The sequence below is a fragment of the Scyliorhinus torazame genome, chromosome 7, assembly GCF_047496885.1.
Source record: "Scyliorhinus torazame isolate Kashiwa2021f chromosome 7, sScyTor2.1, whole genome shotgun sequence".
NCBI lineage: Eukaryota > Metazoa > Chordata > Chondrichthyes > Carcharhiniformes > Scyliorhinidae > Scyliorhinus > Scyliorhinus torazame.
In genome coordinates this window covers 291,737,602-291,762,494 of record NC_092713.1, presented here as the reverse complement: position 1 = coordinate 291,762,494, position 24,893 = coordinate 291,737,602, and the positions used below count along the sequence as shown (strand labels likewise).

General features: G+C 48.3%; 1 protein-coding gene across 3 annotated transcripts in view; it reads right to left on the bottom strand.

Moving 5' to 3' along the window:
* Positions 1-24,893, bottom strand: part of LOC140427091 (glycine receptor subunit alphaZ1) — a 212,357-nt gene that overhangs the window by 53,554 nt on the left and 133,910 nt on the right. For all 3 annotated transcript variants that reach the window (XM_072512600.1, XM_072512601.1, XM_072512599.1), the window contains one exon: positions 6,027-6,241. In XM_072512600.1, coding sequence (XP_072368701.1) covers positions 6,027-6,241 — 215 coding nt within the window. The remainder of the gene's footprint in view (positions 1-6,026; positions 6,242-24,893) is intronic.

The window sequence follows — 24,893 nt, the reverse complement described above, 5'->3', positions numbered from 1 at the left end:
ATTCAACTGCTTGCATATGTTCAGAAGCCAAAATGTGCATCCAAGGGGACCATTCTACACCAGCAATGCGGTGTCTCAATCTCTTTCTTCCATGTAAAATGGGCATTGTTAGGCATTTTTGTTTGGGTTGCCATGTCCCATTATTTTGATTTAATTTGGATATTCTGTTAGTAATATTTTGTTTAAAGGTAGCCGATATTCAGAACGCCAAAGAGTGTAATGAGGCAGTGGGGAAGGGAACACTGACAAAGGAGAGTACTTGCAGGCACGGAGATGGGTTGAAGTGTGTATACTTCAACGCAAGAAGCATCAGGAATAAGGTGGGTGTACTTAAGGCATGGATCGGTACTTGGGACTACGATGTGGTGGCCATCACGGAAACTTGGATAGAAGAGGGTCAGAAATGGTTGTTGGAGGTCCCTGGTTATAGATATTTCAATAAGATTAGGGAGGGTGGTAAAAGAGGTGTGGGGGGGGGGGGGGTGGCATTGTTAATTAGAGATAGTATAACAGCTGCAGAAAGGCAGTGCGTGGAGTATCAGCCTACTGAGGCAGTATGGGTTGAAGTCAGAAATAGGAAAGGAGCAGTCACCTTGTTTTGAGTTTTCTATAGGCCCCCCAATAGTAGCAGAGATGTGGAGGAACAGATTGGGAAACAGATTTTGGAAAGGTGCAGAAGTCACAGGGTAGTAGTCATGGGTGACTTTAACTTCCCAAACATTAAGTGGAAACTCTTTAGATCAAATAGTTTGGATGGGGTGGTGTTTGTGCAGTGTGTCCAGGAAGCTTTTCTAACACAGTATGTAGATTGTCCGACCAGAGGAGGGGTAATATTGGATTTAGTACTTGGTAATGAACCAGGGCAAGTGATAGATTTGTTAATGGGGGAGCATTTTGGAGATAGTGACCACAATTCTGTGACTTTCACTTTAGTAATGGAGAGGGATAGGTGCGTGCAACAGGGCAAGGTTTGCAATTGGGGGAAGGGTAAATATGATGTTGTCAGACAAGAATTGAAGTGCATAAGTTGGGAACATAGGCTGTCAGGGAAGGACACAAGTGAAATGTGGAACTTGTTCAAGAACAGGTACTACGTGTCCTTGATATGTATGTCCGTGTCAGGCAGGGAAGAGATGGTCGAGTGAGGGAACCATGGTTGACAAGAGAGGTTGAATGTCTTGTTAAGAGGAAAAAGGAGACTTATGTAAGGCTGAGGAAACAAGGTTCAGACAGGGCGTTGGAGGGATACAAGATAGCCAGGAGGGAACTGAAGAAAGGGATTAGGAGAGCTAAGAGAGGGCATGAACAATCTTTGGCAGGTAGGATCAAGGAAAACCCCAAGGACTTTTACACATCTGTGAGAAATATGAAAATGACTAGAGCGAGGGCAGGTCCGATCAAGGACAGTAGTGGGAGATTGTGTATGGAGTCTGAAGAGATAGGAGAGGTCTTGAACGAGTACTTTTCTTCTGTATTTACGAGTGAGAGGGGCCATATTGTTGGAGAGGACAGTGTGAAACAGACTGGTAAGCTCGAGGAAATACTTGTTAGGAAGGAAGATGTGTTTGGCATTTTGAAAAACTTGAGGATAGACAAGTCCCCCGGGCCTGACAGGATATATCCAAGGATTCTATGGGAAGCAAGAGATGAAATTGCAGAGCCGTTGGCAATGATCTTTTCGTCGTCACTGTCAACAGGGGTGGTACCAGGGGATTGGAGAGTGGCGAATGTCGTGCCCCTGTTCAAAAAAGGGAATAGGGATAACCCTGGGAATTACAGGCCAGTTAGTCTTACTTCGGTGATAGGCAAAGTCATGGAAAGGGTACTGAAGGATAGGATTTCTGAGCATCTGGAAAGACACTGCTTGATTAGGGATAGTCAGCACGGATTTGTGAGGGGTAGGTCTTGCCTTACAAGTCTTATTGAATTCTTTGAGGAGGTGACCAAGCATGTGGATGAAGGTAAAGCAGTGGATGTAGTGTACATGGATTTTAGTAAGACATTTGATAAGGTTCCCCATGGTAGACTTCTGCAAAAAAGTACGGAGGCATGGGATAGTGGGAAATGTGGCCAGTTGGATAACGAACTGGCGAACCGATAGAAGTCAGAGAGTGGTGGTAGATGGCGAATATTCAGCCTGGATCCCAGTTACCAGTGGCGTACCGCAGGGATCAGTTCTGGGACCTCTGCTGTTTGTGATTTTCATTAATGGCTTGGATGAGGGAGTTGAAGTGTGGGTCAGTAAATTTGCAGATGATACGAAGATTGGTGGAGTTGTGGATTGTGAGGAGGGCTGCTGTCGGCTGCAAAGAGACATAGATAGGATGCAGAGCTGGGCTGAGAAGTGGCAGATGGAGTTTAACCCTGAAAAGTGTGAGGTTGTCCATTTTGGAAGGACAAATATGAATGCGGAATACAGGGTTAACGGTAGAGTTCTTGGCAATGTGGAGGAGCAGAGAGATCTTGGGGTCTATGTTCATACATCTTTGAAAGTTGCCACTCAAGTGGATAGAGCTGTAAAGAAGGCCTATGGTGTGCTAGCGTTCAGTAACAGAGGGATTGAATTTAAGAGCCGAGAGGTGATGATGCAGCTGTACAAAACTTTGGTAAGGCCACATTTGGAGTACTGTGTACAGTTCTGGTCGCCTCATTTTAGGAAGGATGTGGAAGCTTTGGAAAAGGTGCAAAGGAGATTTACCAGGATGTTGCCTGGAATGGAGAGTAGGTCTTACGAGGAAAGGTTGAGGGTGCTAGGCCTTTTCTCATTAGAACGGAGAAGGATGAGGGGTGACTTGATAGAGGTTTATAAGATGATCAGGGGAATAGATAGAGTAGACAGTCAGAGACTTTTTCCCTGGGTGGAACAAACCATTACAAGGGGACATAAAGTTAAGGTGAATGGTGGAAGATATAGGGGGGATGTCAGAGGTAGGTTCTTTACCCAGAGAGTAGTGGGGGCATGGAATGCACTGCCTGTGGAAGTAGTTGAGTCGGAAACATTAGGGACCTTCAAGCAGCTATTGGATAGGTACATGGATTGTGGTAAAATTATATCGTGTAGATTTATTTGTTCTTAACGGTAGCATTGTGGATAGCACAATTGCTTCACAGCTCCAGCGTCCCAGGTTCGATTCCGGCTTGGGTCACTGTCTGTGTGGAGTCTGCACATCCTCCCCGTGTCTGTGTGGGTTTCCTCCGGGTGCTCCGGTTTCCTCCCACAGTCCAAAGATGTGCAGGTTAGGTGGATTGGCCATGATAAATTGCCCTTATGTCCAAAATTGCCCTTAGTGTTGGGTGGAGGTGTTGACTATGGGTAGGGTGCTCTTTCCAAGAGCCGGTGCAGACTCAATGGGCCGAATAGCCTCCTTCTGCACTGTAAATTCAATGATAATCTATGATTAATCTAGGACAAAGGTTCGGCACAACATCGTGGGCCGAAGGGCCTGTTCTGGGCTGTATATTTCTATGTTCTATGTATCCTGTTGTTTATCAGGCCAACCCAAACCCTGCCATTCTGCTGGCCTCTTTCATGTTAGTCAAATGTTGCCAATCCAATCCCATTCTATATTTATTACCTTATATTTACTGACGCTGAATCTTTCCCGCGGAGTTGCGAAACAGGAGTCGGGGCTGTTTTGTGCTCCAATCTGTCTCTGGTGGGAAACTGATTAATGTCAAGATTTTCACATGCGTGAGTTACTAATTAGTACCGAGACAGGCTTCCAATTTAATTAAAGGTGGTGAGTGTGCCCAAAAGTTGGGCAGCCAATCAGAGGCTTTCTAGCCTCAGAGAAGACCTGGCTGCCGGAAGGAAGGTGCCCCCAGAGTCACATTTTAAAAACTTTAATAGAAAAATACAAAAAGCGGCTAGTTCACCACTATAAAGCAGGGTAGCCTTTGAATGTGTCCTGTACCCCCACCCAGGTAGGCAAGGAAGGCCTGTAGGCCTGCCAGGTGTGCTGACAACTCAGCCTAACACTGTGCTCCCACCTCCAGATAGTTGATCTGGCCCCCACCCCCATCAGTTTGAGAAACTTGAGACCGATTAGAATTTTTCAGTCAGACTCCGTTACCCACCGTCAACAAGGCTCTTAACGGGGTTTATTTCCTGCCCTTCCTTGTAGAAATGTACCCCATAACCCCTGAACACACACCTTCCAAAATGGCCTTCGGAATGGGGTGGAGAATACTGGTTAGCCTCGTAATTTTCAGCCTTGTGCACTGTGGTTCCGGACATCTGCAAGGCCTGAAAATTCAGCTCTAAATGTCGATGCCAATTTTCAACCCACTTACCAAATGGGGATAAATCCAAAATATTAGCAGTCTCCTAATTTGCTTATTAACTGTGTAAAGGCACTAGCAAATTGTCAGCTTCTATTGCTAATATTTGCTTGAAATGATTCCAAAATAACATAGGCATCACGTAACCTGGAAGACATCTCTGTGGAGCACCATTGGTTACTGCATCCCTGATACAGCATTTCCAATTATTACTATCCTTTTCTGTTGACAAATAGTTTCAGTCCACGTAATCTGTAACCTTTTACTAAGAGACATAGGGTTGAATTTTCCCCCCGTGTCACTGAGCAGACCTACATTGCAGAACCAAATGGGAGGCATGCTTGGCCGTAATTTTATACTTGCCAGGCCATTCCCACCATCGGTTGTGTTCCCGGGCCAGTAAAAGTGCGGCAACAACACAAGACTCGAATAAAGTGACGTTGCGTTTGCTATTTAGAAGTCAGCTCCAGCTGGGCTCCAGGAGGCTTTGGGGACCATGTCAAGTAAGTCAATTTGTGAAAATTGTGGAAGGCCTGCTGTGGAATCATAAAGCTTTTGACAGATTACAAGCTGTTTGATAGATTCAATCTGTTTTTGATGCAGTGATTGACCTATCCTTGAAAGGTAAGTGACTATTAAATTGGCCAGCATTGCATAAATGTTCACATGCATTAGTACAATTTACCCAGTGGATAAAGTCCTCTTCTGCATTTAGCAGTATGAAGAATCAGATTTTAAGAATGTATGAGATCCTGTGGTTTGATTTACTCATTGATTTAATGTCCTAATGTCTGTAAACTTTTGAGACACTCTTCCGGTAACCACTAAGTACAAAATGTATGAACAATATGATGGCACCGGCAAGTCTTTGAAATGCTCATGAAATATCAGCCTTTCAAAATCCTTTTCGAAAAGGTTTTCCCTCTTACAAGTTTATGAAACCGTCAATCAAATACAACTTTTCATACGGGCATTGAAAACATGTTTAATCAACTTTATACCTCTTAATCTTGTCAAATAAACAATCAGACATTGAAAAAAACAATACTTCAATGATAAGCTTATTACAGGCTCATAAAACTGTCAAACAAATTTAGCAGTCCTATTTGCAACTGTGCGAACAGTCCCCTACAGAACTGAATCCATTACTGAGTCTTGGAGCTCAGCCTGGCATTCATAATGAGACCTCCTGGCAAAACAAATATCTGGCCAGCTTTTCAGCCTGCTTTGTCACTACAGTTGACAGTTGGGAGTTGAGGGATGACAGCCAGAAGGCCGAACAACCATGAACAAAACTGGACCCCTGTACCAGTGAATGGAGATAAACCTTCTAACCTGTCTATCCTGGCATCTGCCTGCCTCTTGCTGCATCAGGTGGCGGCTGGACCGACACAAACCCACATCCAACTCTCAGTTCAAATTCCAGGTGAGTGGGTTGACGTTCCGAAGTTGACATCGTAAAATGGCCTGACTCCTGCTTTCTGAACCAATGTTGAAAATTCAGCCCATAATCTTTTAGCATTATAAGTAGAACGTTGTTTAATGCCTTCCTGGGCATTATTGGAAATTTAATTATTGTTCAGTGACAGAACACATATGTATAAAATCCCCGACAGAACAAATTTTAAAACTACATGTAAAATTGCAGGGTTAAGCTACTCCTTTGAGCTCTCACTTAGTGTTTTTGATGCGATACAAGTCCACTTCATCGCTCGCTTAATTAGTGGTATCTTGCACTCTATTACCTTTGGTAGTGACGCTCGAGATCCTGAACTCTGAGTAGTCATGGTAAGCACAGTGGTAATTCCTAGACCAACACGTGCTGGTGCTGCATCCATGTTAATCCAGAAGGAGACCCAGGACAGGATAACGATGAGCAGGCTTGGGATATACATCTGGATTAAGTAGTAACCCATCTGTCTCTCCAGGTGGAAACGTGCCTCTATACAAGTAAATTTCCCTGGAGTTGGACAGAAAAATTAATGTGATATTATTTAGATTAGTTAAAATACTATATCGATAAAGTCTTCAAACAATGTCTACACTTTTTCAAGGAACATTTATTCTGTTTCACAGAAACTGTTTGCATTGGCAGTTAGGCTGAAAAACGGAGAGTACGGAGTCAAGATAACTAGCAGAAAAATCAGAAAGGAGGTGAGGAGAAATGATGAGATGGGTTTTTATGGCCTGGAATATATTTCCTGAAAGGTTGGTGGAAGCAGATTCAAAGAGGAAAAATATGGAAATCCATAATTGACAAGATTTACAAGGCTATGGGCAAAGACCAATGGGTGGTGGGGTAAGGGCGAGGGCAAGGCAACTCTTTTAAGGAGCTAGCAGAGGCACAATGGGCTAAGTCGCCTCCTTCTGTGCTGCATGATTCTAAAATGCAGACTACATCTTTGTCCACTTCTGAAAAGGGGTAATGCTCTGGCTTTGGCTATCAATAGCAAATCACAGAAATCTGGGGCTGTGCTTCCCATGAATTTTTGATAATCGACAATGTTTGAAAAACCATGCCCAGTCCCGACCCAAAATTCCGACATGCACTTCCCGTAAGCGTGGCTTCCTGGCAGTGGTGTGAAATTTGGAAACTACATCTTTCAACACAACATCAATCCTCATTCATAGCTTTGTAATCCTGCTCAAATCAAGTGTAATGTTTGTGTTATTTATTAAAGGTCGTTTGCTTTAATTCATCCAAGGGATTTTGGCATCGCAGGAAGACTGGCATTTATTGTCCATTGTGTATTGCCTTTGAGAAGGTGGTGGCGAGCCATTTTGAAGCACCCGTTCCCTTATGTACCCTCTGCAGCAGATTTGCAGCCAGGCCACCACTACCTGTGGCAACGTCTGCACCCGGGCAGACAGATAGGGCTTCTGGACATGCCTGGAACTCTGGCCCATCGGTCTGCCACCAGGAGGCACGGTAACACAGTGGTTCGCACTGTTGCTTCACAGCACCAGGGTCCCAGGTTTGATTGCCGGCTTGGGTCACTGGCTGTGCGGAGTCTACACGTTCTCCCCGTGTCTGCGTGGGTTTCCTCGGGGTGCTCCGGTTTCCTCCAACAAGTCTCGAAAGACGTGCTTGTTTGGATGAATTGGACATTCTGAATTCTCCCTCAGTGTATGCGAACAGGCGCTGGAATGTGGCGACTAGGGGCTTTTCACAGTAACTTCATTGCAGAGTTAACGACAGCCTACTTGTGACAATAAAGATTATTATTATTATTAGGAGGCTTCTTCCAGTTATTAAAGTGATCTGCCATGTTGTCAACCACATGCAGGTGGATAGCTCTGCCACCACCACCCCTCTCTCCAACCTTGGGAAGAATAGCCTGGAGACAGGGTAGAGACAGGGAACTAGCGTGCCTGTGAGTGGAGCTAATTTTAGCTCCCATCCCCTTTCAATCCTTGGCTAGTGGGGGCTCGGCATCCTGCCCCATGCGTGTAAAGGCACTTGCATAGCAAGGGAAAGTGCCCCAAGAATCTTTCCCCAGCTATCATTAAGGAATGGTGATAAAGTTCCAAGTCAGTTTGGGATAGAAATTAGAGGTTTTGGAGTCCTTGAGCTCCTGCTGCCCCTGTCTTTCTAGATGGTAGAGGAGGTAGGCTTGAGAAGTGCTGCTGTAGAAGCCTCAGCAAGTTGAGGCAGTGCACCTTGTGGATGGTATGCACTGCAGCTACAGGCTGCTAGAGGTGGAAGGAGTTACTGTTTTAGCTTCAAAATATGTGGGTTGATTTGCCCTGAATGGTGCTGAGCTCCTTAAGTGTTGAACGTTGCATTCATCCAGACTAGTGGAAAATATTCTATCACACTCCCGACTGATGCGTGGGTTTCTTCCGGGTGCTCTGGTTTCCTCCCACAGTCCAAAGACATGCAGGTTAGGTGGATTGGCCATGCTAAATTGTCCTTTGTGTCCAAAACGGTTAGGAGGGGTTATTGGGATAGGGTGGAAGTGAGGGTTTAAGTGGGTCGGTGCAGACTCAATGGGCCGAATGGCCTCCTTCTGCACTGTATGTTCTATGTTATGCCTTGTAGTTGGTGGAAAGCCTTTAAGGAGTCAGGAGACAAGGTACTCATTGCAGAACTCCGAGCCTCATGCCTGCTCTTGAGTGACGTTATTTATGTACCTGATCCAGTGAGGTCTCTGGTCAATGGTGGCCCCAGAATGTTGACGTTGGAGGATTCAGCAAATATATGAAACTGACCATTAAGGGGAGGTAATGAGACCCTCTGTTGTTGGAGATGGTCATTGGCTGGCATGTTACTTCCTACTTATTAGCCCACACCTAAATGTTGTCCAGATCACACTGCATGCGCGCATGCTTAATTCTGAGTATTTGTGAATAGAACGGAACATTATACATACAATTTACTGGTTAGAGATCCTGACATCTCCCCTCTGAAGATCTTACTTTTATCTGATAGATTTAGCTTAACAATGCCTTTTCTAGTAGGTGTCAAATTAAAATGAAAGGGATTCAAAAACCATATGCACATGGCAACAAAGACCGAGTATTGTTGAAAATGTGTATAAAGAGCAACTATTGTAAACATAACATCCTCTGTTCCCCCAAATCAATCACCTTCTAAGCAGAACAAATAAATTGGCACCAAAAGTGATTTATCACTCATTTCCACACAGACAACAGCATTTGTGTTGCCTCTGGGGCCTCCTGTGTAAAATTGTGATCTTTAGTTAGCAAACTGCAGCACATGTGACAATGGACAGTAATATAACAGATACAGGAAATCTTCACTCAAACAATGCTGAATAACAATTAAAGACAACTCATCTTCCTTTTGTTCATTGACTGGATTTCATGTCCCATTGACCCAGGCAGAATTAATGCATCCTCTTACTTCTGTTAATCATTATGATTTGAAAGAAGGTGATATGTGCTTTTTGTTACCCCTTTAGAATATGTATTTCAATTAAATGATTTCAGCAGAAAGCTTTTGTGAGTTTAAGAAGCAAAGACATTTATTTATTCTTACACACTTAACCCGAATTAAACATGATTCTCACAGTCACACACATTCTCACACAGACACACAAAGATTAGAGAGAGGTGGAGATCATGGACTTTTACAGCTTATAATTATCTCAGTCTCTGACTTATCATCTCTGGTCTCCCATGTGGTAAGCCTGTAGCTCCTTGGATGTTTCAATACTTCAAAGTTGAAGTGAGGGATTCTCAGCTGGCTGGTGATGTGTTGGGTGTTCTGGATCACAAACAGGTCACCAACACTGGAAGTGGTGCAACTCTATTTATTATAAGGTTAACTATGTTAACATACTTGAACTGTGGGTAAATGCAATACCAGCTTTAACTGTTGACCCTTGCCTAGTCCTAGCCAGGTGATGCACTCAGCACATGGTGAATGTCTGTGTTGTAGGCTGTGAGCTCTGTGCTCCGAGCTGGCTGCTACTAGAATGAGCGGGAACTCTCCTGTCCCCTGTCTTTATAGTGCGTGTGCTCTCACTGGTGATTGGCTGCGGTGTTGTGTATGCTGATTGGTCCCCCTGCATGTCCATCAGTGTGTGTGTGTGTGTCTGCACCATGATATACTGGTGTATATTATGACAGCTGGGAGATTTCTTGTAGTCAAATTTATTGAAGGTTGATTCTCAGGTGAACTTGAGAGTGGAACCGGTAGAGAAGCCATTTGAAATGAAAATCGCTTATTGTCACAAGTAGGCTTCAAACATCCCCCCTTTTATATAAAGAATATGTGCCTGCGTGACAATAAATATTGTGTGGTGAATGTACCTGACTATGTGTGTGCGTGTTATTTACATGACTATGTACATGAGGCTAATCTATTTACGCGGGAAGGTGCCTGGTGCAGAGAAATAGGGTGTCACACCAACAACGAAATGAACATTATATACAAACTACTGGAACGATGAAACAGGATAACAGAACAGATCAAAGAGTCCAACATCGTAAAACTCATAAGTCAAGTCTCTGAGGTGGGCGATGAATTCTGGTTGACAGCCTCAAGGGTGGGTCAGGAGCTACCGGCTGAGGAACGGGCTGGGCCACAGCAGGGTGAGGAGGATGCAGAGTGCTCGGAATCTCCACATAGTCCAGGTTGGGGACAACAGGAGGGCGCGGCACCGGTGGAGGATCACGTAGCGAGCATGGAACGAGACGAAGGGCATGCCAATTGCGGCGGCGAATGGAACCATCTGGCAGACAAACCAGGAATGAGCGGGGAGACACCTGCCGAAGAACCACAGCAGTTGCAGACCAGCCACCCACCGGAAGATGGATGCGGACGTTGTCATCCGACGCCAGAGCAGGGAGATCAGTCGCCCGAGCGTCCTGCGCCGCCTTGTGTTGTGCACGAGACTGTTGCATCCGCTGAAGGACCTGAACGTGGTCGAGGTCTGGGACGTGAATGGACGGCACCGTGGTCCTGACGGTGCGACTCATGAGCAGCTGGGCTGGCGACAGGCCGGTGGAAAGTGAGGCTGAACGATAGGCCAGCAAGGCGAGGTAGAAGTCGGATCCTGCATCGGCAGCCTTGCAGAGGAGCCGTTTGACGATGTGGACGCCCTTTTCCGCTTTGCCATTGGATTGGGGGTGCAGGGGACTGGATGTCACATGCACAAAGTTGTACCTGCTGGCAAAGTTGGACCATTCCTGGCTCGCAAAGCAGGGGCCATTGTCCGACATCACAGTGAGTGGGATGCCGTGATGAGCAAAGGTCTCCTTGCAGGCACGGATGACTGCCGATGATGTGATGTTGTGCAGGCGTACGACCTCCGGGTAGTTCAAAAAATAGTCTACAATCAGAACATAGTCCCTGCCGAGCGCATGGAACAGTTAAATGCCTACCTTAGACCAAGGGGACGTGACCAACTCATGGGGCTGTAGGGTCTCACGTGGTTGGGCCGGCTGGAACCGCTGACAGGTGGGGCAGTTGAGCACTGTGTTGGCGATGTCCTCATTGATGCCGGGCCAGTACACAGCCTCTCGGGCCCTCCGTCGGCACTTCTCCATGCCAAGATGGCCCTCGTGTAGCTGTTCCAAAATGAGCTGGCGCATGCTGTGCGGGATCACGATGCGGTCCAGCTTCAGGAGGACACCATCGACTACTGCCAGATCGTCTCCGATATTGTAGAACTGCGGGCATTGGCCCTTGAGCCACCCGTCCGTCATGTGGCGCATGACCCGCTGTAGCAGGGGGTCAGCCGCAGTCTCGGGGCGAATGTGGATAAGCTGTTCATCCGTGGCCGGCAGATTGGAGGCCATGAAGGCCACATGGGCGTCAACCTGGCAGACGAAACCCTCTGGGTCACACGGGATGTTGACTGCCTTGGACAGAGCATCGGCTATGATCAGGTCATTGCCCGGTGTGTATAGGAGCTGGAAACCGTACCGCCGGAGTTCAAGCAGAATGCGCTGGAGGCGAGGGGTCATATCATTCAGGTCTTTTGTATAATGTTAACCAGCGGTCGATGGTCGGTCTCGACAGTGAATTGGGGGAGGCCGTACACGTAATCATGAAATTGGTCGACCCCAGTCAACAGGCCCAGGCACTCCTTTTCGATCTGCGCGTAGCGCTGTTCCGTGGGGGTCTTGGCACGTGACGCATATGCAACGGGAGCCCATGATGATGCCTCATCGCGTTGCAGGAGCACCGCCCCAATGCCGGATTGGCTGGCATCCGTTGAAATTTTTGTTTCCTTTGTGGGATCAAAAAATGCCAATACCGGGGCCGTGGTAAGCTTGGTCTTAAGCTCCTCCCATTCGCGCTGGTGGGCGGGAAGCCATTGGAAGTCTGTTGTCTTCCTGACCAGGTTCCGGAGAGCTGTGGTATGGGAGGCGAGGTTGGGGATGAATTTCCCCAGGAAGTTGACCATGCCCAAAAATCGGAGGACCGCCTTCTTATCCGTTGGCTTCTGCATGGCCGTGATGGCTGCCACCTTGTCCGCATCCGGCCGCACACCCAACCGGGAGATGTGGTCCCCATGGAACTTGAGTTCCGTCTGGCCGAAGGAACATTTGGTTCTGATGAGGCGAAGGCCTTGGTCCCGTATTCGTTTGAAAACGCGCTGGAGGCGACTGATATGCTCCTGCGGGGTGGTGGACCAAATGATGCTGTCGTCAACATAGAAGCGCACACCCTCAAAGACCTCCATCATGTGCTCCATGATCCGGTGAAATACGTCCGATGCCGATATAATCCCGAACGGCATCCTGTTGTAGCAGTATCTGCCAAACGGGGTATTAAAGGTACACAGCTCTCTGCTGGACCTGTCTAGTTGAATTTGCCAGAATGCTTTCGAGGCGTCAAGTTTGGTGAAGATGTTGGCCCGAGCCATCTCGCACGTGATCTCCTCGCGCTTGGGGATAGGGTAATGCTCCCTCATTATGTTGCGATTCAGATCCTTTGGGTCAATGCAGATCCGGAGCTCGCCGGAGGGCTTCTTTACACACACCATGGAACTGACCCAGTCGGTTGATTCCGTCACTCTGGAGAGCACTCCTTGGTCCTGGAGGTCCTGCAGCTGCTGCTTGAGGCGGTCCTTGAGGGGTGCTGGGACTCTGCGAGGTTCATGAACCACAAGGCGTGGCGTCTTGTTTGAGCAGGATTTTGTAAGTGTATGGAAGCGTGCCCATGCCTTTGAAAACGTTGCGGTGCTGGTCGATGATGGCATTGAATTGCGCCCTGAAGTCCGCATCCTGGAAGGCAGACATGTCCTCTGGAGAGAGAGAGTGTACTCGCTGAATGAGGTTTAGGAGTTTGCACGCCTGTGCGCCTAGCTGAGAGTCCTTCGAGGAGCCCACGATCTCGAAGGGAAGGATGGCTTTTCGCGAGTTGTGCGTCACTTCGAGTTGGCATGAACCGGTAGCAGGAATGACGTTGCCATTGTAGCCCACTAGTTGGCAGGTCGACGGAAGAATGGTTAGTTTAACCCCAAGGGTCTGAAAGGCTGACCACGCCAGGAGATTAGCGGAAGCACCAGTGTCCAGGCGGAATCGTATCTGGGATCGGTTGACCGTCAGGGTGGCACACCACTCGTCGTCTGGATCAATGCTGTGCACCAACAGCGGCTGGTGGTTTTGATTCGGGGACAGCCTGTTCTTTGTTATAACAGCGACTCGAAAAGGCTCTCTCGGGTCCTCGGTGTCATTGGTCTGCAGGAAGTCGGAATCGGACTCGGTTTGGGGGTAGGTAACTGCTTGTTGCAGGGTTCTTCGGAGGTTTATTTTATTTCCTGGTTCAATATGGGGCATTGTGCTGTCATTCCAGGTGAAGGAAGGTTGGTTTACAGCTTTAAAAGATTTTTTCTTTGATTTGGGACGTTTTCCCTTTAAATGGGCGTGGTCCGGGGCCTCTGATGTCATGACGCGTGTGACGTAGCACGTAGGAGGCGTTTGCACATGCGCAGACCGCGGTTCCTTTACTGATGGCCGTTTTCGTGATTGCGCATGCGTGGCATCGCGCAACTGTGCAAGTGCAGTCCCTTTAGAAAGATGGCCGCCGACCAATATCGTTCTCTGCTCCGGGATTTCGGCCTCGAGGTGAGTACTGGCCCTTCTCTTACCTTTCCTTGCTGGTTGGAGTGTGTTTTCCTCACAGTATTTGCCGGATTTGTCCAGGACTGTATGGAAGTTGCTTCTATTTTGCCCCTTGGAGAACTTGAATTTTAAAAAGGTTTCTTCTGCTCTGGCACCGGCAATGGTGAGGAAAGGCTCTGTTTTTTCAGGATTGGCCAGGTCTTCTAGTTCGGCTGCCAGCAGGAAGATTTCAAACTTTTGCCGGAATGCCCGCCAGTTTTCGCGGAGATCACCGTGGCACTGGTGATGCTGCGGAACCCGGATCTTGAACATCTTGCCTGGGTATCGTTGCTGGTTGTCACTGTATGCTGAGGTGCCGGTGATGTGGAGTGGCGGCGGCGGGTTGATGTTCTCCATACTTCAAGATGGCGGAATGCTGATTAGTTGCAGGTGGGTCTCAGAAGTGCTAGTATGCAACCACTCCTTGTACCATGATATGTTGGGTGTTCTGGATCACAAACAGGTCACCAACACTGGAAGTGGTGCAACTCTATTTTATTATAACGTTAACTATATTAACATACTTGAACTGTGGGTAAATGCAATACCACCTTTAACTGTTGACCCTTGCCTAGTCCTAACCAGGTGATGCACTCAGCACATGGTGAATGTCTATGTTGCAGGCTGTGAGCTCTGTGCTCCGAGCTGGCTGCTACTAGAATGAGCGGGAACTCTCCTGTCCCCTGTCTTTATAGTGCGTGTGCTCTCACTGGTGATTGGCTGCGGTGTTATGTATGCTGATTGGTCCCACTGCATGTCCATCAGTGTGTGTGTGTGTGTCTGCACCATGATATTTACGGCAGCACGGTAGCCTTGTGGATAGCACAATTGCTTCACAGCTCCAGGGTCCCAGGTTCGATTCCAGCTTGGGTCACTGTCTGTGCGGAGTCTGCACATCCTCCTCGTGTGTGCGTGGGTTTCCTCCGGGTGCTCCGGTTTCCTCCCACAGTCCAAAGATGTGCAGGTTAGGTGGATTGGCCATGATAAATTGCCCTTAAGTGTCCAAAATTGCCCTTAGTGTTGGGTGGGGTTACTGGGTTATGGGGATAGGGTGGCGGTGTTGACCTTGGGTAGGGTGCTCTTTCCAAGAGCCGGTGCAGACTCGATGGGCCGAATGGCCTCCTTCTGCACTGTAAATTCTATGATATACTGGTGTATATTATGACAGCTGGGAGATTTCTTGTAGTCAAATTTATTGAAGGTTGATTCTCAGGTGAACTTGCGAGTGGAACAGGTAGAGAAGCCATTTGAAATGAAAATCGCTTATTGTCACAAGTAGGCGTCAAATGAAGTTACTGTGAAAAGCACCTAGTCGCCACATTCCGGTGCCTGTTCGGGGAGGCTGGTACGGGAATTGAACCGTGCTGCTGGCCTGCCTTGGTCTGCTTTCAAAGCCAGCGATTTAGCCCTGTGCTAAACAGCCCCAGTTATTCTCTATTTTGATCACCCGCTTTCTTGGAAAGTTTCTAATTACCTTGGCTGCTTGATAATTTGCAGCTCATTCTGACATGATTTTCTGACTACTCACCTATTGGTTTGATAGTTTTCTGGAGGAACTGCCTGCAAACAGCTTTTGCTGAGTTTTAAAATGCAGACAGTAAGCATGGTTGCCTCACCATGTAACCTTCACAAGTTCAAAGTACTTTCCACCTAAGGGGCTGGTGTTCATGTTGATCCCAACATCCTGTGTTGCGTTTGAACACCTTTGTGATTTGCCTGGTCTAGTTTAGATGGGGAAAATCATCATGATTTAATAGAAGATTGACAGTATCCATCCACCTCAGTCTGCCACCAATTGAGTTTTGCATCTCCACTTCCTTCACTTTGAAACTGAGAGACAGACAGTTTGGACATTCATTCGTCTTTATCAAAGAGATGCGCAAATTCCCTGGATAACTCAGCATGCCCATATTGAGACCTGGTTCTGACTGAAGCTCGAATGTCAAAGGTCACACAATTTACAACAGCCACTTTAATAGGCTGTCCGCATCCAGTTTTTAGAAGTATTGATTGGGGCATGGTAACATACTTCAGTTACACTACAGCACTGTTTTTGTATTGGGAGGCTGCAATAGGAAATCAATTAGAAGTAGCAATGGAGATTTGTTATAATTCATTAATTTGGATGGGTAAAACCTATTGTTCACAAATATTCAGAACAACTAAAATTGAGTCGTGTGATGTGTTTTAAAAAAATGTTTTTATTGGGGTTTATACATGATATACTTACACCCTGTACACCCTGAGAAACAAACAAAGCAAAACAGAGGAAGTATATTAAAAAAAACAAAGAACAATTTCAGAACACATAGCCGTAAGGTGGGGGCTTTCTCCCCGCTTCTCTTTTTTTAATACAAAACAAGCAAAACAAAACCGGGAGGAAGGGACATCTGGGGGGTGCCCCTGATGTCACTTGCATCTCTTGGTCGTTTTTTTTTGTTTTTGTTTTTGTTCATGGCCGCCAACTGTGCATCCGCCACGTGGGTAGGTCCCTGCACTCCGGGATCTCGCTTCGCCCACAGACCGTCCTAGGTGGTTGCTTACAGTGCTTCCTTGCTCTGGGCCCCTGTTTGCAGCCCTTCGTAGCCATTTGGCTGCTTTCGCTCTGGTTCTGTTTTTTCCCTTTCCCTATGTCCCCCTCGCCCCACCTCCCCTATTATCACCCCTTTCTCATGCTCCCCCCCTGTGCCCCTTCCCCCAGATCTTTTCCCCCTTTGCTCCCCCATCCCCGCTGTCCCCCCCCCCCTCCTTCCCGGCCTGGCGCTGTCCCTCCTGTTGGGGGTGCGCCGTAGCCTTTATCCACTGCATGCTCCCGGCGCTAGCTTTGCCGCGAGTGGGATGACCCCCCTCCCAGGAGTTACTGTCTCGTTTTTCCCTCGCCCGCTCCCTGCAGATCATGCCCGTTCTTTCCCCGTCTTACCCTGCACTCCTCTCACTTGCCACTCCACTTTCCCTTTTCCGCTGCTCTCGTTCTCTCGAACGAGGCCACGTTCTCCCGCGTGAAACGATCTCTCACGTGGTGGCTTGCTGCTTGACACTCAGAATGTGTTTCTTCTCCCTCCCCCGTCGGCGTTGGCCCGTCGGCATGCTATCGTTCCTTACCATGGGCCCCTTATCGTTGCCCCTGCTGACGCTGTTCCAGCCTGCACTCCACAACAAACTTATCTGCCTCGGCAGGGGCTGTAAAAAAAGTGTTCCTTGCCTTGGTATGTGACCCAGAGCTTTGCCGGGTACGGCAAACCAAAGCGTACGCCGTTCTTGCGCAGGGCTGCTTTTGCCCCTTTACATTCCGCCCGTCTCCTGGTCAGGTCAGACCCAATGACCTGATATATTCTTATTCTATGTCCTTCCCAACTACAGATCTTGGACTTTCTGGCCCAACACAGGATTCTTTTCCTCCTGGTACCGGTGCAGTTTAGCGATTACTGCCCTTGGTTGTTCCCCGGCTTTGGGTTTCGGACGCCGCGACCAGTGTGCCTGTCTATTACTGGTGGCTTGGGGAAAGTTTTCCTTCCCAACAGCTTGCCTAACATCTGGGCCACATAGTTCGTGCGGTCCGTGCCTTTGATCCCCTCCGGTAGGCCCACAATCCGCAGGTTTTGCCTCCTTGAGCGGTTCTCCTGATCCTCGACTTTACCCCTCAGGCTGCCCTGTGTCGCGACCAACCTCGCCACCTCTTTCTCAAGTGCCACTATCCGATCACTCTGGTTGGTTGCGGCTTTCTCCAAGTCCTTGATGGTTGCCTCTTGGGTTTCCAGTCCCTTTTCTCTGCTCAGGACGAGCTGTATTTGTGCCAAAGTCTCAGCCACCGCGTCCTTCATTGCGGCCTGAATGTCCGCTTTTATATCCAGCTGGTGCTCCCTCAGTGCCTCCGAGAAGGACACCTACCAGCTCCCACCCGGTGCTTTGTCCTTCTCGCTCCGCTGCCTCGTGTGCTGGTCGGCTCGTCAGATTGTTGCTGTTCCTGGCCCCTTCCACTCCTGGTCTCTGTTCAGCCCCTAGACTGGCTTTCTCCAGGCAGTTTTTCCTCTCTTTCTTCCTTCCCTGTTTTACTAAAATTTGGGGAATGAATTGCCGAGTTTTCTGGCGGGTTTTCGATGAAAAGTGGCTATTTTGCAGATCCATGGGAGGAGAGCCACCTGATGTGCGATTGCTCAGCATATCATCATTACCGGAAATCGAGTCATGTGATGTTAAACGTTTATGCATTATTGTTGTGTGTGAAGGTGAGTTTTACCATGCCACTGATCTATGTTATAGTGCCTTGCGCTGTATCATGGTGGCAATGGGTGGAATCTCTCGTTGCCCATGGCGGGGCCAGAGTGCCTGACACTTTATGCTAGTTGGCAGAATAGCTGGTCAGGTGTGATCACGTGGTGACCAGCCAATTAGCTATTCATATTCGAGGAGCATGGTAAATCTTGAAGTGTGGTCAGGGAAAAGGTCAACGCCCCTGTCATTTCCTAATTGGTGCGGATGGTTCAATTCCCGCACCAGCCTCCCCGAACAGGCGCCGGAATGTGGCGACTAGGGGCTTTTCACAGTAACTTCATTTGAAGCCTACTTGTGACAATAAGCGATTTTCATTTCATTTTTTCATTTCATCTGCAAGCCATGTTTAAAGGACACCAGACAGGCATTCACTCCACTTGGCATTGACCATCATTCTCACTGGCTGAGCAAGTGCCTTTGGGAACTGCAGCCACCCCCTCTCCACGTGCTACCTGGATCTCTGAAACTGCTGCCATCCACGACCCACCCCCGCCCAACCTGCTGTTCACAATCATCTACGTCGAAACGCAGACAAGTGACCGCACAGTTGAGTGACGGTTCCTGCAGGTTCGCCTCGAGTCCTGGAATGGAGGGAGGTACTGTTTTCCAGGAATGGCAGCAGGTGAGTCCCCTGCCTGACCAAGACAGATTCAACGAGGTTGAAGTGTAGGTTATCCACGGGACTGCACCACTACCTTTGTCCAATGCAAAGGATAAATAATTTGCGGTGTTTCACAACGGTAAGTGGCAGTTTGTATTCACTGCTGACTGGACCTCATAAGGGCACCAAGAAATGTAAAAGTGTGATTTTGGATGGATGCTGGACAAGAGTTTGGGTTGTAGACTTCAGACTTAGATGAAACAGGTGGACTGAATGTGAGAAAGCCACTTTATGTTCTGAAAGTTGTACCAGCCGTAAGTTGTGTGTGTCTGTGTTTGTAACACTCACGGGGGAGGATTACAGGTGGATACTTGTCACAGATATGAAGTTATGGGCCCACGAGGACGAAACTCACACCTTCTTCAGGAGAAACAATCTGACAACCTGAGGGAAGCATGCAAAGGTGTCGTTGACTTTAGAGTCCTGGCCCCTGTTGGATAGGTGGCCTCAGTACTGGTTGGGGAGGAATATGGACTTTCCTGCCTTCCACCAGCTCCACCTCTGAGGATGATGATGCTGGAGACTCAGCCATGTAATCCCTTCTACCCTCCACCAAAGCAGAGAATATCATTTCAGTGGGTCCGTATTTTAGATTAGGCTTAGGGTCACAAGATGATGAGCACGTCATCGACACGTCTCCGCAGCTGATGGTAGATGTGACAGTTGAGGTGTTTGATACTTGGAGGACTGCTGGAGACCAGGCCCATGCTGAGTCCCATTCAGATAATGTGTCTCTGAATTTGGCTATAAGAAATCTGACGGAGATGCAGAGACAGGCAGGGAAACAGCTGACAGAAATGCCAGCGGCCATGCGTAGACTTGAGCAACAAAATGCAGGAGACTGCCCAGCAATCAGTTTTGATTCCTGTCATGGCCCTGGCATGTGAACACTTGGCTCGCTCCATGAAGAGCCAGTTCCAGCAGAACATACAGTGGCTGTCAGATATGCATACAGATCTGTATTCTATTGCTCCAGCCATGGATGCAGTGCAGCAGTAGCTAGGTGAGAGTAAGGCAAGGCACCTCCAGCTTCATCCGGGAGTCAGGGAGGTGTCATTACGAACCAACAGGGAGCTGGACTGGCAGTAATGTGCCCCGGGGGTGTCATCTTAGGGTGCTGTAAGAGTGTGGTGTCATTCCTCCTTCCCTCCGCCAGTGATTCCATCACCTCTAGTAGGTGATGCCAAAGAGGGTTCATCTGCATCAGTGTAGGAGACCCTCAGCAAACCAGAGCCCTTTTGGACCTTATACCACCAGAGGATGGCCACTCAGGTTGTCTCAGGCAACTGCTGCCTCCATGGTTCTATGGTTCACCTCAGCTGTGGACCGTAGGGTTGCACCTCAGCATAGTGGTAGGACGCAGAAATGTGAAAAAAAATTGGACTGGCTAAAAGTGGCATTGTATGCCTGCAATTTACATGCAGATTTTGAGCACTTTTGTCATATATCTCAAATGGTCATTATGTTGTTCCAACAGCTGTGTGCATTTAAGGGTATTCCACTTCATGGATGTTGAGTGATGGGTGATGTGGGCTTTTGGATACACCATTTATTGTGTGGGCTTACAAGTATTGAGATCGCTGAGTATCCTGACAGGTTGCCCTCCTTAGGCAGCATTGCAAAGTTGGCGGGTTTGAAACCAAGCTTGCAACCCAACAGGTAATTTTCACCTGCTTATCCTCCCTCAGGGATTGCTGTCTGAACAGTGTAAATGTCTGAGTCATTCCATATATTGCAGACACATGCAGAGACATGGACAAAGTAGAGCAGACCCCTTCAACACCAGGAAAAGTATCACGACCAACGCCTCCGCACACACCTGGAGGATTCATTTCTGATGATCTCATTCCGGCTGCCCTTTTAGTTTGTGAACCCTGCTGGCTGTTCCCAGGTAACTCTCAGCACCTATGTTTTCAATCGATTATCCCTTGTTCCTGTGGAAATCCAGTGATGGCAGTGAAACCAACAATCCTGACTGTCTGGCTCTCAGAGTTTGTGGTGAATCTCACAAATTAATTGGCTCTCCTGAACAGGGCATTGGAGATCTCCCTGATGCATGTGTGAGTAGCTGCCTGCGAGATCCCACATAGGGCCCCGGTAGATCTTGGGAACACCAGCAGGCAAGGAATTCAATGCCATGGTGACTTTTAGAGCTGCTGGCATCTGATTTCCTCCCCATCTCAGAAACATAGGTCTTCCTCAAGAAGCTGCCATAGGCGAATGACAGAAGCCTGACTCATTCCGAGCAGTCTCTGACATTGCCTGACATGTGCAGATAGTTCCACCACCCTTGGTATGTTTGGTTGCACGTCAATGTTCAACGTTGCACTGACCCCTGGCTGACTCTCTGCTGCCAGCTCTTCTTGCTGTTCTGACTGTTACTGTGTCTGTCTGTGGGCCACCATCCACTGGTTCTGCTGGAGCGGCACCAGAATTAGCAGAAGCACTGGGTGCCCTTGACCCATTCTGTGTGCTTGAGGTGATCTGTGAATAAAATGCAGGCAGTAATCTGATCAACACAGCTTTTGAGGCGATCCTTTGTGTGCAGTTTGGACAATTGGGAAGTTCAATACACAGCATCATACACACTCTGATCTCCACTTGCCCCAACATGGTCTAATACATCCTCGATGTTCACGGCAGAGAGCCTTTCTTGTTGATGCAGCCATGTGCATGGACATTCAACGCCATAGACGCCATGCCTCTGCACCCTCCTTCAATCACTATTGACCTTCCCTCCAATGCCTTTGACCCTTACTTTGCCCTTTGGCCGCATGATGGCACAATGGTTAGCACTGCTGCCTCACAGTGCCAGAGACCCTCCACATTCCATTCAAGCCTTGGATGACAGTCAGTGTAGAGTTTGCATGTTCTCACCTTGTCTGAGTGGGTTTCCTCGGGGTGATTTTTTGGAGGGTCGGTGCAGACTCGATGGGCTAAATGGCCATTATAGGGATTCTATGGACCATCAACCCATCGCCTGACTAACTATCAGTGACCCTCAAGTATCCCCTCAACACAATGGAACTTCCACCTCCCCTCCTCCCCTCCTCCCCCACCCACTCCATTTCCCCTCAACCTGCCATTCATCCTTGATACTTCCTCTGTAGTCCTTGATCTTCCCATTCTTACCGTTGGTTCTCATGACTTCGCTGATAACCCTCCCTGTATAACCCTTACTCTGCCACAGTCATGCTCTTTTTAATTAGTTTATGGGACGTCAATCACATTGCTGTGAATCAAGAGTCACATGTAGGCCAGACCAGGTAAGGATGGCAGCTATCCTTCCCTAAAGGGCATTAGTGAACCAGATGGGTTTTTATGACAATCGGCAATGGTTTCATGGTCATCATTAGTGTCATGATATTTAGATCAGCATATCATGGTGCAATCAAACACACACTGATGGACATACATCAGAACACCCAACACGACATGATACCAGTAGTGGACGCAAACCAGCGCCTGTGAGACCTACCTGCAACGTTTCAGCAATCCGCCGTCCTGCACCATGGAGAACATCAACCTGCCGCCGCCGCTCCGAATCGCTGGCAATCTCGGGGTCAATTGGAAACTGTTCAAGCAGTGCTTCCAGCTCTTCCTCGAGGCCACAAACAGGGAGAATGCATCGGACAACAGGAAGATTGCCCTTCTTCTCTCCACGGCGGGGCAACATGCCATCCACATCTTTAACTCCCTTACATTTACGGACAGCGAGGACAAAACCAAATACAAGACGGTGCTCCTGAAGTTCGACGAACACTTCAGCGTTGAAGTAAACGAGAGCTTCGAGAGGTACCTGTTCCAGCAGCGCCTGCAGGGTAAGGACGAGCCTTGCCAGTCTTATTGAACACACCTCCGCATCCTCGCGCAGTCCTGCGGCTATGGAACAACCTCTGACCCCATGATACGTGACCAGATAGTTTTCGGAGTCATGTCGGACACCCTGCGCCAGCTGCTCCTTCGGGTCAAGCAACTCACCCTGGCGACTGCCGTCAAGATCTGCGTCCTGCATGAGAACGGCACTCACATTTCCAGGCGGCCGAGACGGCGCGACACGGGCCCCACGAGGCGGAGCGGGTCCAGACAATCGAGTACCTCCCGGGCCGCGGCCTGGAGACGGCCGGCCATTTCACGCGCTTTCCGAGGCCTCCCGCGCTTGTACGCGCCAAAAGAGGGGACGCTGACGCAGAGGAACGCGATGCGCAAGACCGCACTGCGCATGCGCAGTGGCGCAATGAACGCACTGACGTCACGACGTGCGGCAACTGTGGCTCCGCACATTTAAAGCGGCAATGTCCTGCCAAAGCGCGACAATGCCTGTGCTGTGGCAGGTTGGGCCACTATGCTGCCTGCTGTCAAGCAGCTCACCCTGCCAACTTGTACCCGTTTAACCAGCCTTGCAGAAACGTTCGGGCAATTCAACCCACGTTCACCGAGTCCGATCCCGACGTCACACAGACCAATGACACTGAGGACAGGGAGCCCTTCCGCGTTGCTGTCATCAACAATAACAAGCTGTCTCCGAGTCGAATGCACCAGCCGCTGTCAGTGCACAGCATTGATCCGGACGACGAGTGGTGTGCCACCCTGATGGTCAACCCGAATTCGTCGCCCACCTGAGAGACTTAATTTATGAAACTTTTCATATTGGACTCACTGACTTGTTCTGACATACTGTTTCAGATTTTTTGCCACACTGTTTAAGATTTTGGCTTTTTGCCATAATGTTTAAGATTTTGTTATTGTTTGTTAATGACATTGGTTTCGTTCTTGGTGTAACATAGTTAGTTTCTGCACCTGGCACCTTCCTGTGTATATAGTACAGCCACATGTACATGTTATTGTAAATATTGCACACACATGATTACATTCAATGAGGCTGTGCTTCAAAAGAGATATGCATGTTACATTCCAAACCCTATCCTCTCCCTTCTACCCTTCCCCTGTCACCCACGTGCTTGCTCCCCCACACTCCCAATCGGACTTGACCCATTCAAGACAACCATTTTTGCCCCTCTGTCATTTTTGAAGTTCCTCAAGTTACCTTGGATCCTCTAACCATTACCCTCCACATTCCCTCTCTCCCCCATGACAATCACAGTGCCCATTCTGACCCTGAACCCTCCAATTATCCAACTCACACCTTTTGTTTACTTCTGTGACTCACTCAGGAGACTTGCAAAATCCAACTGTGACTCTGGACCTGCCCCCACTGAATTCCACTCGCCCCTCTGACTGTAAGTGCTCCCTCTGCCACCCAGCACCCTCAATTCAACCCACAGGACCTACTGATGGCACTGATCCTTCACTTTCGGACCATGGCTCACCTACAAACCCTGTCTGGAAAGGCCCCCCTATCCCTGCCCCACGACAGGACCACAGACCCATGATGCTCGGAATTTCCCACCTCTACATGTCTCTGCAATCTTCCCTCCCTCCCTTCCTCCCTCGATCAGCCATGCCCATTCCTCTTTGATTGATGCCACCTAATCTCAATCATTGCCTCCAATCATTGAACAAAGTTCCCTGTAGAGGTAAAAGCAGTTCATACTCATTCTACAACCACCATGGAGACTACCTCGCCTGCTTCACAGCACAGGCAAACAGTCGTGAATCTGAAGGCATGCATTTATCACTCTCTGATTATTTAATTTGAAAAGTACACTTGATTTTAACAAGATTACCTTTTAATGGGCATGCATGACATGCAAATGTATTCAAAAGGCCTTCCCAATGTTGCAATATGCCCTTGAGCAATAGCAGCATATCATCACCAGAAGGGAAGTGTGTTATGTTATCCAGTCTCAGTTTCACTTTGGCTTGTGAACAGAACACAGCATACATGGCTCTGCTGCTGATGTGTTCAAAGCTTTCTATCTATGTATATATATTCTCATGTTCCTAGTTTAAACAAATGAAGCCACAAAGTGTTTACACAGTCCCTTATGAGTAATTGCCGCTTTTATATCATTCTAAAAACACCACAACCAACACTTGCCATCAGCATACTCAAACCGCCATCAATCATGCGAGAACTTAATACTGTAGCCATCGGGAAGCTAACCTTTGGCCTCCTGCACGATTAGGTTTTCCT